Consider the following 16,251-nt stretch of genomic DNA (forward strand, 5'->3'; position numbering starts at 1 on the left):
ATCGGTAGTTGCCGTTCAGACTTCAGACTCCAATCCTAAACAAAATAACAATTAAGAAGAAGAAAATGAGTAGATAGACGACTAAGACAGCAAAAAATTTACCCTCATCTTCTTGCTTCTCATGTTTTAATTAGCAAACCATTTTTAGCAACTTTCAGTAAAAATGAGGTTCCCATCAGGAAAACTGGGACATAATCGATATGAATTTCATCTTTCTGTTTTTCTGTTTTTAAATTATTTTTAAATACAAAATTAAAGAAAAAAAAAGGGATCTGAGGCACAGAGGGTGCTAAACTGCGGACCTCTCATCGTTTTTACGCTTTTAAGTAAACCAAGTCAACTATGTACAACGCAAGTTGAGATAAAATTCAAAAGAATCAAAACTCTCAACATCAATGAAGAAACATATGTTGAGTTTACGTCAAGTGGTGGATCTGCATTGCAGCATTGCCCAAAAAAAGAGTTAAGGTGATACAATTTGTCTATCAAGCGGAGAACGTAAAGAAAGAATGAACTCCACTTTACACATGACAAACAGAAATTACCAGTCTCAGTCTCATGTCCATGCAATCCTTTGTATAAGAAAGAACACAAACAGAAACTGATTACAACATTTCCCATTTTCATTCAACGCAAAAAAGTAGTGTCCTTGTCTAGTCACTCTGAGTTTTCTATTTGAGAAAATTTAAGTTCACGAGATCCTTACATCCGTGCACCCTAGGCCTTCTGGACTTGGTCTTAACACTCTCCCACAGAGTTTTAACATCTTCATCACATATAACATCTCTAAGGCCCTCGAGATTTATTACCGTATCAGGAAGATTAGCAGAGCATCCCCTGAAGTCAATTTTTTCTAAGCTATGTAATTTGCCTATGCTGTTAGGAAGATCTTTTACATGCGAACAGCAGAAGAGATCCAGAAATCTAAGTTTCCTTAGTTTAGAAAAAGAATCTGGTAAACTTTCCAGCGATGTGCATGCAGACAATCTTAAGACCTCTAACTTGCTCAGCCTGCCGATTTCCTCTGGCAACTCACAAAGATCGGGACAGTTAGTAATGCTCAGCTCCTGCAGATTGACAATGTTGCAAACTGCAGTAGGCAATTTCTCCAATCCATCGCAGTAGTCTACTTCAAGCTCTGTGATGTCTGGAAACATTATTTGGATATCAGATCCTGGACAAATCTCCAGTGCTTCATTGACTTTGCAGAGGATCATTGATAGCTTCTGCACTCCCTTGAAAGGCTCCATCAAGGTACAAGGAATAGGTAGTAATATCTTTTCTAATCTCACTGTCCTGAGAGATTTTAGAGAACCAGATGGTAGCAGTCCGCTTAACACTGCGGCAGCCATGCTGTGATTCGCAATAATCAAAACTTTGAGATTTGCCATCCAATTCACAAATCGAGGCAGACAATAAAAATTGCTGGAAAAGCATAAAATAAGCACTTCAGCATGAGGGAATGGCACATCAATCCTCTCAAAGTTTATACTTTCACCTGCAGGGAGACCAAATAAAGTTTCCTGTAATGGATGCAAGATAACAGAAAAATGAGAATTCCACCAATTTGTACTTTATGCTTACCAGTATAAATGGAGACAATTTGTGGAAATGATATCAAATCCTTCTCTTTTCCTGGGTCCCGAAAGGCATCTCCTTGCTTGACTGTGAGCCTCTTATTTGGCATTTCTTTTCTAGAAACATATACAGCTAATTCATTCAAAAGATCATGCTGGACGACAAAGAGATCACCGAAGCTCTTGTCAAGATCCGTAGTCTCGTTCCTGGTGAGGCATGAAAGTCAAAATTAAACAAGTAGGCATCTTTGCCGATGCATAACCACTTAGCATTATTTACCTTGTCCTCTTGAAAAGCTCAATCAGATGCCGATCAGCAAGCTTCTTCAAAATATTGTAAGGTCGGGCACCGTCTTCATTTTGGCCACGAGTATGAACCCACATGTCCATAAGAGCAGCTGCCCGGATCCTTATATTGTTAGGAAAGGAGCTTAGGTCCATAAAGCACTCACGTTCGGTTGAAGTCAAGTCCTCTAGGCTGGTGTAGAGCGGCCACAGAATCTTCTCATACTCATCAAAAATCTGTCCCTTCTGAAGACTTTCTGCTTTGGTTCTCCATTCGCTGATCTCTTTGTTCTTCAGTGACGCTCCTATCAGTTCAAGAGCTAGCGGTTGACAATTGCAGCCTTCCACTATCTGAAAATGTGATGCAATTTCAAATTCAGGAACTTTGCTGCACGCACAAAGTTGAACGAGAACAGCTGCTTAATCACGTGTAGATGCAACATGGACAGTAGGTTCTCACTGGTCAGAACCATTAGATTTTTGGGTAGCTCAATTTCTTTCAACCACACGAGTCCATAAAGGAGCTACAGACATATTGAGGATGGAATGTTTGTGAAATTTCTGAACTGTTACTGTCAATTCTTTACGACTACCGATTTAAAAACAACAAGGATTAATTGTTTATGAAACCAATTCTTGTTATTTCTGCAAAAAGCTTAAATAAAAATGTCACAGAAACGGTTGTCATGTATTAGGAGGCTGTATCTGATGCACAATGATAGAGAAGATTTGGAAGAACCTGTTCCACCAGTTCCTTGTCCACATACTCAGAAGTTGGTCCGTGCAAGAGGGCATGATGACGGAACAAGTCCATGGCATCTTTCATGCTCAGCTGCTGGACGGGATAGCTCCAGTTCACACCATTAAGTTTCACCCGAGACGTGACAAGAGTTTTCAGACCAGGCGTTCCGATGACAAGCCTCTCCAGCATGCTATCAGACCATACACCATCCAAGACCACCAGCATGCCCTTCCCCTGCGTCTTTCTCTTGTTCAGACACTGCTTCAGCTGCTCACGTGCACCATCTGCGCTCCCAAATTCTGGCTTTGGACCGCCTACCAAGTCATCCCATAGTTTATTGAACATGGCTATCCAATCCAGCGGCTCTACTTCTTTCTTTTCTGTGGGAGAGTCTGGCGATCTTGGAATACTTATGTAGCTGATCGTTTTAAATCTGCCTGGGGAGATGCCAGATTATACAGAAGACACCAATGTTAGCCTCCTGGTTGAGAATTTAAGCACATACACACACACACATTTAATCTGCAACAATTGACTTTGAACCATTTTCTTTGGGCATACTGCAACTCCGTCCATTTCTCGGCCACATATCAACAAGAAAATGATCTGCTATGGCTTTGGCTTTTGGCTTTTGTTTTGACAAGAATTTGCCTTAAAAGTTTTACCACTTGCTTATCAAATAAGAGTCACCGACATAAAAGATTAAAAAACTAAGATCTCCCTTCCATCTTTTTCGTGGCCTAATATGTTGTGTGCACATGGATGTGCCACAAAAAAAAGGGATACTTTCGGCACAAGAAAAAATTACGGAACAAAAGTTTGAAATGAATTTTAACCTAAATAAAACAAAAAACTTTGGCTTCAGTTCCTGTAAAAATTGCTCCATCAAAAAGTTTGAAATGAATTTTCACCAAAACAACGAAAACTTTAGCTACCACTCCTTTTTCAACATTATCATCTAATCTAATTCTGTTTTAGCTAATGACTGCGAAACGTGCGGCATTTAGAACGAACACAAACCTAATATTTGCAACAGGACTAATCTATTGGGAAGCGACGTTGTTCTTATGACTTGAATGAAGTTTATGCAGAAGCATGAGCATCAAAAATAGGATTTGGATCAGGTATCCGAGTCGATCGTCTCGGAGAAAAGACGGGAGTTTATTCATCGATACCTTTGACTTGCTCACATAGCTTTTTTGCCAGAGTGGATTTGCCATAGCCTCCGGCACCACAGATTCCGATGACCGGAAGTTCTTCCTGCAACAGTTTCTGCTTCAACTCTCCCACGGGCTCCGTCCATCCCACGGTGAACTTTGGTGGCTCCGGTACAGAACAATCGTACTTCACTCTCCTGTTCGTCATCGTCATTTCCCATATGTCGGCCACCATCACCCTTGTTACGAAACCGTTCAGGCTTTCGTTGCAGGCCTTCAGTTTCTCAGTGTAGAAGTCGATCTTGTGGTACTTCCAAAATGACAGACGCGTGCATTTGTCAACCAGTTTCCGACAATCGTTCAATTGCTTCACCAAATTGGCCATATCGGTCCGTCTTTGGACCGTTAGCCTGTCATTCTTGCTCAGATCGGCGATTTCCTCATCGAACTGCTTGACGGATTCAATTCGAGGAATCAAATCCTCTAAATTTATCTTCAACTTATCATACTCGGTGTTGAAGCTATCGATTGTCTGCTTCACCGCATTGATGGCTTTGACTATCCCCTTGATCAAAGAAAGCGCTGTTATTGAGATGGAAATCGGCTCCACCATTGTGTTCTTTTCTGGCAATTTCTCCTGCCGGAGCAGTTATCTCGGAGATGAACCAGATAGCTCAAACTCAGACCAATGCAGCCGAGTCAATCGTCTCCTCCTAACTTGGAATTGATCAGCAGTAGAAGCAGAAAACTACTCGGAGCTCGTGCAGAGTCGCCAAACTTTACATCCGAAGATGAGCACCAACATACCTCTGAAATTATTGATCACCTACCTTTCAAATCTTCGACCAAGTTTCCAAACAAGCCGACCAATAAAACTGCCGAGAGTCCAAAACCCAACCAACAAGATACAGAAACTTATGCAGCAAGGAAAAGAAAAAAAAACTAAAGAAAAAATTGTACCTGTTCATTCTCAGCAGGGTTTGCCCTCTTCCTTCGAGATTGCCCGCTTCTTCCCTCTTCCTTCGAGATTGCCCGCTTCGAGAAGAAACAGCAGGCAGAAAGAAACCTCTCCCTCTATTCAAGAGAAAGGAAAGTAGAGGAGCAATAATAAGGGAATTCCATTTTTGTATTCCCCACGCAATCTTTTTACTCCATTTCTTTTATAGCGAAGGTGCTAACTGGAGAAGTCTTCTCCTGTCCGGTCAGAAGAGATCGTCTGAACGGCATCGGCCGCATTCTGTACTCCATTTTTTTATGGAATCCGACTTCAAACCTAACCCGAATGCTACTGTGAAAAGACTCGGATAGCACGATCTCACAATGCTATAGTTTGAGATCTGAACCAGAGTTTTCTTCTGACTTTTCATTTAATGAGTTTCTTTAGCAGCGACTGGCGCGTTCGTTCCTTCATTGACATTGCCAATTTAATGAAGAAAAAAAAATTTCGGCAAGCAGCCTTCCTTTATTAAACAATGTGGCAAAGGTCGTTTCGGAATACAAATTGACAGGGCCGTCGTTTCGGTCGCTCGGCCTAAACCGGTCGTCGGCCAAAAATATTAAAAATAACTAATTAAAAATTCTATAAAAAAAAAAAGAATATCAAAAATAGTTAGAAGCCGACGATTGACGTTCTTGCATCAGACATTCACATCCAGTATTCCCATTTCTCATCTTCCCGATTTTTTCTGGTTCAGCCTAGTTTTACTGGCTACCATCAAATAAAGTCTTTACTTTTTAGCATTTAGCACCAGGGTTGTCGGACTCAAAAGTTAGAAATTAAAATGAGAATCATGTTTCTCATCGACTAGCATACATAATGTAACAGAATGTACACAAATATCATTATACTTGCAAAGATAAAAAGGGACAATAATGTACAACCAAACCATGCCACTGAGCAGCAGATCATTTCTCCTCCTACTCAGCCTTCTTCTCCTTCATGGGTTTCCTTTCGAACTTCATCCTTGATAGAAGTTTCTCATCCACCTTCTTATACACTTGTTCTCCCCCTCTTCTTGCAGCTTCTAAACTCTTGCTGATATTCCCTTCGTACTTGAGGTAAGTGACAGGCAAAACGAAACAGAGTACCATACCTGCTCTCTCACCGACAATGAAATTAAGCAGAATTTGAGAAGAGTGTGGATTCCTGAAGTGAAAACTATAAAATAAGCCACTTTTCCAGTTTCTATATGAACCCATTGAATCTCAAATTCTCATTAAAGCCAACCTTGAAGTTCCTGAACGCCCACATGATTTAGATTGTTTACAATTTCAACAAAGAACCCAAAAGAATCCAGGATTATCAAAGATATCATGATCTTGATCGTGATAGAGATTCGGAAATCAACCAACACCCTACTGAATCAATCCAGCAGATAACAAAGAAAAATAACTCACACAAGTAGGCAAACGTGATCAGGTCGAACCAGCTACCAACTATAGAGACTACCCACAACGCCGCCATGATCTCCCCAAACACCATCACGTCTCTCTTTTCCACCACCGCAGTGAGAACCCACTTCAAACCATCCTCAATCGCGCTGCAAAATCTCCGCGCCGCGTCGGCGGCGGATCTCTCGGAGATTTCCGACTTCGGCACCCTAATGGTCTCCCTTCAAAGAACAAGAAGATTATGAGGCTTAGCTATTCGATTAACCAAGGTCCAAACAGACAAAGAACCAAACAGGTACCAATCACCAGAAGCGTTACTTTCGAAAAAGGGGTGCAACAATGTTCCAAGCAAAAACAGCAGCAACCGCGGCCATGGCGGTCCATGCGATCAGCGTGAGCGCACGGAAGGCGCAAAGCTCCAACAAAACCCACATCGTGGTCGCTGCAAACAGCACCAACAGGCTCACCTTCTTCCTTCTCCATAGGAATACGTCTCTGAACGTCTCTGTTAAAGCATCAATATCCTTGAACACAATACCCACAATTCGATTCTCGTATATATCCATATATAACATATACGAGATTGAAATTCAAGCAAGAGCTTCGCGTGCTCGGCTAAGTGATCAGATAGCTCAAAACCCTCAAGGTCAAGGAAAGGCTTAAAAATTTAATATCAAAAGAATGTGAACCGCGGGTGTCCTTCGGGCTCCAGACGAAAGGACGACTCGACGTTTCCGATCGGTCCAAAAATGGAGTTTCGAAAGTTTCGTAGCGAGGGAACCATACAATTTTCCTTAATAACAAAATATTTGGAGATTTGGCTATGCAAAACATTTCCATCAGCATTTAGACTTTGGAGAGCAACTCATCCAAACTCCACTATAAAAATTTATTACCAGCCCGTGTGCATGTCGCCAGAATCGTGTTGCGCAGTTTAGGAAAAGTAACTTTGCCCGTCACCATATAAAGAGAAATTTTGGAGGGACCTCACCATTTTTTATATTGAACTGTTCTTCTGGTTTCGGCATTTCGGAGGATTGCTTCGGCTTTTCAAGGATGGCGTCCGCTTCTTCAAGGACAGGAGGCGCATCTGTTTCTGGTGTCTCGGCCGCTGGCTCTGCCTGCTCGCCGGCGCCGGTGCTCAGCTGACCGTCATCTTCTCCTCCTCCCACACTCCCCTCCATGGTCTCTCCACTCTCCTCCGACCCAGCAGCCCCCGTCCTTCACCACCCCATTAAAACTGCCTGCCATCCATCAAGCCTGCTTGCTGACGTGTTAACACCCCTTGAAACGTGGCGTCACGCGGCAACGTGGCACCAAAAACATGTCATACGTGTTGCTCTACTTCGGTTGGTAAAACTACCGCAGTGCATGCCATTTCTGGATCCAATCCAGATCCAAAAACCAAATGATACGTGGACCAGTTCTTTGTATGTCTACCAAGGTTCTCAAGTTTGGTACCCGACATACATTCAACTTATCGACAGGAAAAACATTACCAGGCGAGATCCGTAAGACTACCGAAAATTTGAATTCGGTTCGGAGCTTCGAGTTCGCATCTGGACTAAATATGAAACTCGAATTCCCAATTCTTGCAAACTTCGGACCCAATGCTAGTTGTGCTTGGTTTATTTTCCATGAATAGAGAAGAAGGATGAGCAATTGAAAAATAATGTAGTTTTAAGCTTCAGTTAGGGTGAATTATTTGCTTCAGACATATCGAGTGAATGACTTTCCCTAATTTTTAATTTTTTTTGATTTGCATCAGGGATTGTAATATAACTAATGTATTAAGAAGAATTTTAATCCGATGTGGATCCATGCATTATAATACATAAGTAGGTATTTAACCATTCCTTCTTCCCCAGAAACAGGATTCAAGAGCTCATTCTTGTTTTGGAGTGGAAAAAATGCATGTTAGAAGTGAAGCTTCGATTAGCTATGCTGCTGCAAGGGAAGATGTTCAGCAAAGAAATTCAGGAAGTATGCAATTGTAAATTATAGTTGTGCGTTTATTATCAACAGGCCTATTAGCTCAGTTGGTTAGAGCGTCGTGCTAATAACGCGAAGGTCGCAGGTTCGAGACCTGCATGGGCCATCCTTATCTTAGAATTTGTTTTCTCATTTTTATGCCTCATTGGAAAAACATATACGTATGACCCTATAGAGGTGTTTTAAGTGTACCTGCTGAGAGAATTGGCAATCTATACCAGCTGTGTGAACAATGGCGCCAGTCGTCGACAAGGCTTATCTTGAGTGAAGGAGATCTTCTGAAAATCTCAGAGCGACAGAAGGAACATGCATCCCTGGCTGAGATTGTTTCCTTCCAGACTGGTAAGGATGAGCAACCTCAGCCTAACCTCGCTGAGTTTTCAAATTCAAATGATAGATAATAATCCTGTTTTGTCTGTATGCAGGTCAAATGGGTCCCGGGAACTGGCTTGATATACCTTTTCCTCTTGCTGAGGTCTTGATCCTGAACTTTTCTGCTGACTCGTATTTCTTACCCCCATTTCTGGAGAACATGGAAAACCTCAAGGTTTTGATTAATGCAAACCATAGCGCACGCCCTGCAGAATTACACGGCCTGTCTGCATTGGGTTCTCTGAAGAATCTCCACAGAATAAGACTGGAGAAAATATCAGTCCCTCCTCTTTCTACTTTTACACAAGCAATGCAGACAGTGCAGAAGCTAGTAATGGTGCTCTGTGAGGTCAGTCAAGTCATTCATTGGGATATTCATAGCATCTTTCCAATGTTAAGGGAGCTAGAACTGGACTACTGCCATGGTGTAGAGACATTGCCTCCTGGATTATGCAGTCTTACCAATCTACAGAAACTAAATTGCCCTGATCTAGTTGGACTGCCCGAGGGAATAGGTGGATTAGGAAGATTAGAGGTCCTAAGATTACACTCTTGTTCAAGTTTGGAAGGCCTTCCGGATTCTTCATGTGAACTTGGAAGCCTCAGATTCTTGGATCCGTCTCATTGCTCGAGCATTGAGAGCTTGCCAGACAACATTGGCCAGTTGCGGCATTTGAAAAGAATTGATATGAGATGGTGCTTAGGGCTGACGGAACTGCCAACATCAGTGGCACAGTTAAAGGGTCTTACAGCAGTTGTTTGTGATGAGGATACTGCATATCTATGGAGGCCTTTTGAGCGTGTGCTCAGCAATGTAACGTTTCAGGTTCCTAAAGAAGATGTGAACTTGAAATTTCTTGTATAATCGTTCTAGACTATCCAGTACAAAGACTGTTGGTCTCTAATTTCTTTATGTACTTAAAATCTTTGTAAAAACTTAATTCCAAAGACGGTTGGTCGTAAGTTAAGTGTCATGTGGTTAAAGATATCCATATCCAATTACATTTGGGGTTTAGATTCGGCATGTAGTTTTGTAATTGAATTTGGATTCGAGCCCAATATTTCGTCAGAATCTGATAATGATCTAGCCGGAATACATATAACCGTCAGATCTTATGCTAGTCGGATTGATATTCGAACTTGGATAAATAAAATTTTGAGTCTTTAAGTACAAGTCAGCATCTGATTACAGAGAACCTGATTTTGTGGAATTCAATAAACATAGTATCTCAGGCAATCTGAACTGTTTGCTTTTTCCTACATGTCATCATAAGCCTTATTCATAGCTTTGAGGCAGCAGTGAAATGGCCATCTTACCTTTCATCCAATGGACTGAAAACTTTTTCGAAACTGCTTTAAGGCAAGCATCTAGAAAACAAAACTTCAATTTCTTAACTCAATGTGTCTCCCCTAGTGATGTATTTGTAGCTCTCGTCCGAATGGCGGTTCTGCTGTAAAATTCATGTCTACAAATGCAGTCATTTATGGCCTACGTCGAACATATTTCAAAAGAAATTTGATAGTGACATCTATGAGTATGCCATCTGAGCGGGAGGTTTGAGTTTCCTGGTCACATGATGTTGTCTATGGCGAATCTCTCTTATATATATATATATATACATATATATAAGAATTAAAGCTTATGCAAGATCAAGATTGGTGGTGAAAAACAGAGTAAATTAGATGCTGGGAAATTTGTTTTTCAGAAAACTTATTTTGGACAAGATTTTGCTTTTGGGATATTACACTTTGCCTATAATTTCAAAAAAAAAAAATTATAGCTTTTTTTAAGTAGAAGAACTATCTGCATAAAAGCCGTCAAATAAAGGTTTATGACAGTAAGAAGACACTTGTTGGTTGCAAAAAAAAAAGATCATTTTATAGTTTTTCTTTAAATAGAGGAACTATATGCATAAAAGCCGTCAAATAAAGGTTTATGACAGTAAAAAGACACTTGTTGGTTGCCAAAAAAAAAAGATCATTTTATAGTTTTTCTTTAAATAGAGGAACTATCTGCATAAAAGCCGTCAAATAAAGGTTTATGACAGTAAAAAGACACTTGTTGGTTGCGCAGCGATGCAAAATACTACCTCAATCAATACCCTCCTTCCATGGTGATGACTGTATTTATATGCCACACAATTAAGTGTAACAATTTATAGTGTAGTGACACTTTATAAAGCTTTTAATGATGGTTTATATTTCTTTTATTGATCCGGAGACCTAATGCTGGGGGGTTACCTCGGAATTTATTGACAACAAAATGGGAGAGTATTTACAGCAAAAATGGGATCTGTGAGATCCTAACTATTTACAAAATGTCCTTGTATGACCTCCTGTCAAGAGACGATGTCATACCTTGCAAATAGTGGCACTATCACCTCTTTCAAGAAGATGGAACACCTCGAGAGCAGGGTCATCTCTAAAAAAACCAGATTCTTACACAGTCAACTTGCAACACCCCTTAAAATCTGTTGTAATTAATCATCTCTGAAGCACTTGCAGCAACGGTTGATGAAAAACCCATTATTGCAAGTGACTTTGATGTTGACCGCATTCCTATCAATTTCTTGGACTGCTAGAAGACTTTGTTGAAGAACCCAAGCTTCTTCAGTGGCTCTGGCTGCATCACTCCAGCAGGCGATACCAAATATATAATGCCCACTACTCTCCCTAAGAAGAGCAGCCACATCCTTGCTATCTTTGTTTTGGCAAACTGCAATGTGAGAGGGAGCCACTTTTCCCCCATGCTTTGTTGCTCCATTTTCAAATGTGCCAAAGGATTATGTGCAACAAATTCTTCCAGCACTTGAAGAGGACTTTATGCGAGAGGTCCACCATACTAGAGTGTCTTTAATCTGAACTTCTTGATAACTAACTCCCACAGACTTTTAGCTTCTTTGCAATGGAGGAAGACATGGTTGATATCTTCTTGAGCCCTTTTGCAAATATAACATTTGGAGGTAAGGTAGAGTCCATGCTTATGAGCTCTAGCATCAACATGAAGGTGACCTTCAACTGCCAGGTAGGTTGTCCATGCAGCACGGGGAGGGCTCCAACATTCCAAATGACATTCCTCCACTGCTGAGTGTAACTATTATCTAGCAGCATGTCCCATATATGATGTCTTGAGAGCGGCCGGAAACTGCAGTCCACCCATTCAAGTGTATCCTGTCGACTATCCTCAAGCATCGGGAGGTGCATGGGAATGCTCATAGAGTCAAGGAACATATGGACATAGGTTTCCTGATCAGCAAATGACTCCTTAATAGTGCAGTTCATGGTATCCTGAATAAGCGGCCAACTAGTAGGTGAGATCATATTGGCGATGATGACACCATTCCACCGGTCACGCCAAAACTTGACTCTTGAGTCATTGTTGACTCTCCAATGAACTTGAGATTCAATTAACTGCCAACATTTGATTACTCGCTTCCATAAGCTAGATTTGCTCCCACTGAGTTTGTACTCCCACAGACTTTTTTTTGTTAGATATTTGGCCCTAACAAGATCAACCCAAAGTGAGTCCTGCGTGATAGCTTTGACCCGAAAAAACAGAAATTAGCCCTATTGATGTCCACCATGCGCGAAAGCCCTACTCTACCCTCCACCTTTGGTTTGCAAAGAGCATTTCTTTTATTGATCAGTTCTAGATATTTAGACATCTAGGAACATCTTGTAGAAACTCGTTATCTTACACCTGAATTGATTACTTTGGAGGAATGAGGCATAGGTAAACTGATTAGGTAGGTTCAGTCAAAGTAAAGGGCCGTGGATGGGAGGGCTGCATGCGTACGATTGGATCAGGTCCAAATGGGCTTAAGATCTAAACGAATATGTCAAGTCCTTTTGAGGGTGTTGGGCAGTCCAATCAATTTGGCTCAAAAAATAAAATGAAGTATATTTTCATTGTCTTGTCCCCCAATTTTGATATACATTCTTATTTTATCGGCACTCCCCACTTCCACCTGACGCAGCCCCCAATGACCCGGTCGACTACCATTCTAAGAGGCATCGGGCTGGGAGATGCCTCCCCCTTCCTCTTCGTGCCCTTTTTCGATGGCTCCTCCTCCTGCGGTCGTTGGCAGTGCCGCGGGGCCTCCGCTGGCTGGAAAATAGTTGATCCATCCATATGGGTGCACAAGGTAAAGGATCAACTTGAAGCTGAACTGATAATTTAATTGAATAACTCAAACGTGTCCGGGTGTGTAAAGGTAAATGTGATTCGAATCTGATTTGTTTGACATATCTATTAGTCCAAGGTTTATCTCATACAACTGGTTTTTGGCCATAATCAAATATGAATGAGTGGGTTTGCATGTGCATCCGATGCACTCAATGTAAATATGTAACATTTCTAATTTAAACTAAAAATATGAGATTATCATTTCCTTTCCACGTTGTTTTCTGCCTTGGCAAGCACAATGTCTCAAAATTTTTGTCCCTTTTCCGGTGCGCTCTAAGCTCCCATATTTTGGGAAGTAATGGGATACAGAGCCATCATCTGAGCTTTTCCCTTTTTTGTTTTTTCGCCTCCAACGCGAATAGATCACGTTAGATGTTTATGACACTTGGAAAAATTAGATTTCGTTCAAATTCCGGAAATATTTAGCTTTGATGTTGATTTTGGATTTAGTAATGTCCGGCCCCTAACGTTGTGTTGTGAGCAAAAGGAAATCTGATTTCCTTTCGGCAGAGTTTGATTAGTGGGTGAAATTTTTCCATTGCATGATTCGGGATTCGAATTATTTCAGGGTAAATTTCTTCTTTCGATAAGGAGATTTTAGGTCTATACAATTTGTTTTCAAATCCTTAATTATCTGTCTTGAAAGCTATCTACCGCCCTTTTTTGGATGTTCTTTCCTTTCCTCTAATATTACAAGTGAAAGTTTTGCCTAGAAACTTTGCAAAAAATGTGGGATTTTGGAATATTAAACCCCAACGCGGATAGATCACATCAAATGTTCAGAAGCCTCGGAATGTGTTAAACTTTAATAGTAGTTGACCAGTAGATTTAACCTCCGAATGTGTTAAAACTTTAATAGTAGGTATAGATTCAAGAGCAGTGCTCTGCGATAAGAAGCATGAGGTAAACGAATGTGATAGACTGGCGGTCGCAGAGGATAAAACAGCTTAGCTTTGCCCTTATAAGAATCAAGAGACGTTCATTTCAATGCTCAACCAATCCCCTTAGGGAAGCATGGGCAAATGGCAGTATTATGGTTCCCATGTAAGAATGTCAATGGATTGGATTCAGAGCGAATATTTGATTGAAATAATTAAAAAAGGGTGGATATGAAAAAAAACAAGAAAATAAAAATTAACATCTGAAGAAGAAATTGAATTGGATTCTGATTTCAGAGATGACGTTCAATCAGATTCGATTCGGGTTTAAATTAATACTGATTAGTTTCACATTCAGGTTTAGATTTGACTCCATTTTTAAACAAGCGTCCTGTTTCTGACAACCATTCATTTTAAAAGCAAGTTCTCCGCATATCATATTCGGATCCGATTGTGTATTTGAAAGTTGGATTCAAGTTCATATATGAAAACAAAAGTCTGCAAAAACGTGAAAACAAGCGAGATTATTACTAGTTTTATTTAGGGATATTATTATGAGTATGAAAGTGACAAAAGCGAGTTATACCGTCACGGGAATGAACGTAGAAATCTTTAAAACTTGATGAAGAAATTTGTTCAAATTGGATTTTATTTTAACTTTTAAGAAATGGAATTTGGTTCGATGCGTATTTAATTTTAGATTAATATCTAATGAATTAATAAGCATCAAAATGACCAATTAAGTTTTCACATATCGAGTATCCATTCATTTTGAAAATGGGTTCTTAACATACAAAATCGATTTCAAATAGGATTCGATTGTGAATTTAAAAGACATATTAAAAATATGCTTCAAAATATTTTCCATCTTCGGTTTTGGAACCAAATCCTTTTCCAAAAATAATGAGAATCGGGACCATCTAATAAAATTAGTGTTGCTTTTAAACTGGAAAATATAAAAACTTGAACATTTTAAACATTCAAGGAAAATAGAATAAAAGCGAAAAGTAGACAACTAGAAATTACTATTTGCAGGTATTGGTCCGAATCAACTGATTATCATTTTCTCAGCACCGTCGGCCTCCCTATTTATCATATCAGTCCCTAACTGACAAGTGCGGGCATTTTTTGGTAAAGCAATAAGGATTTTAAGGAACCCTAATCCTGCTTTCAAGGTGATGTTTCTCATGGTGGAGTTTGAAGAGGATCCAACAGATGGATGCAGGAGCCTTGTATTGGCACTCAACAACTTCTTGGAGAAGAAGTGTTCCCTCATTCTGATAAAACTGTTGGTAAGCTTCAAGAATTAAGGGTTTAAACGCATTATCTGTCTTTCTTTTTGTTCATTTGTTGAAAAGGAGTCGCCTTTTACTATTTTGGTGCTAACTTTATCGTTCCTTCTTCCATTCGAATTTTTATTTTTTAGTATCATGTTTCTATTGATACAAATCCCAGTGCCCTCCGCGTATCCAAAAGTAATGGGACTCCCGTACCAAGCAATACCAACAAATGAACAAAAACAAAGACAGATAATGCGTTTAAACCCTTAATTCTTGAAGCTTACCAACAGTTTTATCAGAATGAGGGAACACTTCTTCTGCAGGAAGTTGTTGAGTGCCAAGACAAGGCTCCTTTCCAGCAAAGCATCCATCTGTTGGAAAGACATAGAGTAACACGAAAGTCTTTGTCACATGATCTGAACACTTCAAATTGCAAATGAAGATCACAAAACCCGCAGTCCAATGATGTTTCGTCTTTGAAGGCTCATTGACTGTGTAATACTCAAAATGCACTTAACATGTGTTATTTTTACATTAAATCTTGGGTTATTGCTTGAAACATGACTAAAACATTTCTAACCCAAAAAAGAATAAAATGTATTCATTAGTTTTTAATGCCATTTTAAAGTTATAAAAGACCATATGATTAATTCATCTTTAACTTTTCCATTATCGTAAAAATATGTAAAAGGACATTAAGTATCTTTTCAAAATGAAATATATTTATCATATATATATTTTTAAATTCTATTGTGACACTTTGTGGGTCTGCCAAGCTGCCCACATGGGTGGAGATCAATCTTCAGAATTTGAATCCAAATGTTTCAATTGGTTTTCGGAGTCAATTTCAACAGTCAAACGCCAACACACAAGAATGTGCATGCTACCAAGGAAGATGCAACTGGAAACAATTCTACAGGTGGTTTTATAATTTCAACAGCCAAATCGGATCGCCCGATCCTAATGGTCAAACCCAACTGTTTTTCAACTATGTGTGAAAAGAATTGAAGCACTGGTGCGCATCGGCTTTGCTCTTCTTTAGCAGAAAAATCCACGAAAAACCTGAATAAATTGTCCATGATCAACAAAAAGTATCCATAACCATCAGTTCCAGGTTTGCTTCCCAGGCATCCATATGACTAACATCTAAAACTTTTGAGGCATGAAAATTGGGTAATCGATCGATTTGGCTGTGGTTTTAATAATCGGACAACATGCTTCATTAAAATTTGAATCCGAATATGTGATTATCCTTTAAACCAACGTTAGTTGGGAGATGATCAATAGATTTTTTGGGGAGCAATTCATCCTTTCTCTCCTTCGGATCTGACCAGCGAATTGATGTGCACTTTTTTCCATCAGATGAACTCTGAATTTCTCAAGAACATCTC

The 16,251-nt window shown here is 39.9% G+C and overlaps 3 protein-coding genes and 1 non-coding gene across 7 annotated transcripts; 2 read left to right on the forward strand and 2 right to left on the reverse strand.

The window, feature by feature from the left end:
• Positions 1-410: 410 nt before the first annotated feature.
• LOC116251382 (putative disease resistance protein At5g47280) lies at positions 411-5,159 on the reverse strand. Of its 3 annotated transcripts, none has more exons than XM_031625608.2 (6): positions 4,722-5,159; positions 3,780-4,570; positions 2,602-3,041; positions 1,858-2,213; positions 1,585-1,784; positions 411-1,498 (listed from the first exon to the last, which is right to left on the reverse strand). In XM_031625608.2, exons 2-6 carry the CDS (start codon positions 4,372-4,374, stop codon positions 672-674), a joined length of 2,418 nt encoding a protein of 805 aa, XP_031481468.1. In that variant the 5' UTR covers positions 4,375-4,570; positions 4,722-5,159; the 3' UTR covers positions 411-671. The 3 variants fall into 3 exon arrangements, with proteins under 3 accessions (XP_031481468.1, XP_031481470.1, XP_031481469.1); XM_031625610.2 differs by having other exon boundaries at positions 3,780-4,600; XM_031625609.2 differs by having other exon boundaries at positions 3,780-4,636.
• A 371-nt stretch (positions 5,160-5,530) lies between these two features.
• Positions 5,531-7,357, reverse strand: LOC116251202 (reticulon-like protein B5). 2 transcript variants are annotated; one of them, XM_031625323.2, is made up of 4 exons: positions 7,144-7,357; positions 6,471-6,657; positions 6,159-6,373; positions 5,531-5,854 (listed from the first exon to the last, which is right to left on the reverse strand). In XM_031625323.2, the coding sequence occupies exons 1-4, from the start codon at positions 7,334-7,336 to the stop codon at positions 5,679-5,681; spliced, it is 771 nt and encodes a 256-aa protein (XP_031481183.1). In that variant the 5' UTR covers positions 7,337-7,357; the 3' UTR covers positions 5,531-5,678. The 2 variants fall into 2 exon arrangements, with proteins under 2 accessions (XP_031481183.1, XP_031481184.1); XM_031625324.2 differs by having other exon boundaries at positions 5,713-5,907.
• A 705-nt stretch (positions 7,358-8,062) lies between these two features.
• LOC116250390 (probable disease resistance protein At4g33300) lies at positions 8,063-9,381 on the forward strand. Its single transcript, XM_031624019.1, has 3 exons — positions 8,063-8,145; positions 8,320-8,486; positions 8,570-9,381. Exons 1-3 carry the CDS (start codon positions 8,063-8,065, stop codon positions 9,379-9,381), a joined length of 1,062 nt encoding a protein of 353 aa, XP_031479879.1.
• Positions 8,177-8,250, forward strand: TRNAI-AAU (transfer RNA isoleucine (anticodon AAU)). Its single transcript has one exon. It is a non-coding gene; the product is annotated as a tRNA-Ile (tRNA).
• Positions 9,382-16,251: the final 6,870 nt, after the last annotated feature.

This window comes from Nymphaea colorata, chromosome 3, assembly GCF_008831285.2.
Source record: "Nymphaea colorata isolate Beijing-Zhang1983 chromosome 3, ASM883128v2, whole genome shotgun sequence".
NCBI lineage: Eukaryota > Viridiplantae > Streptophyta > Magnoliopsida > Nymphaeales > Nymphaeaceae > Nymphaea > Nymphaea colorata.

Coding starts and splice junctions, on each gene's coding strand:
- LOC116251382 (XM_031625608.2), bottom strand. CDS start 4,374: ATGGTGGAGCCGATTTCCATCTCAATAACAGCGCTTTCTTTGATCAAG. Junction 3,042..3,779: donor GCTATGTGAGCAAGTCAAAG/GTATCGATGAAT, acceptor GCATCTCCCCAG/GCAGATTTAAAACGATCAGC. Junction 1,785..1,857: donor GAGCTTTTCAAGAGGACAAG/GTAAATAATGCT, acceptor ATGCCTCACCAG/GAACGAGACTACGGATCTTG.
- LOC116251202 (XM_031625323.2), bottom strand. CDS start 7,336: ATGGAGGGGAGTGTGGGAGGAGGAGAAGATGACGGTCAGCTGAGCACC. Junction 6,374..6,470: donor GTTGCACCCCTTTTTCGAAA/GTAACGCTTCTG, acceptor TGTTCTTTGAAG/GGAGACCATTAGGGTGCCGA. Junction 5,855..6,158: donor GATCACGTTTGCCTACTTGT/GTGAGTTATTTT, acceptor GTGAGAGAGCAG/GTATGGTACTCTGTTTCGTT.
- LOC116250390 (XM_031624019.1), top strand. CDS start 8,063: ATGCATGTTAGAAGTGAAGCTTCGATTAGCTATGCTGCTGCAAGGGAA. Junction 8,146..8,319: donor AATTCAGGAAGTATGCAATT/GTAAATTATAGT, acceptor ATGACCCTATAG/AGGTGTTTTAAGTGTACCTG. Junction 8,487..8,569: donor GATTGTTTCCTTCCAGACTG/GTAAGGATGAGC, acceptor GTCTGTATGCAG/GTCAAATGGGTCCCGGGAAC.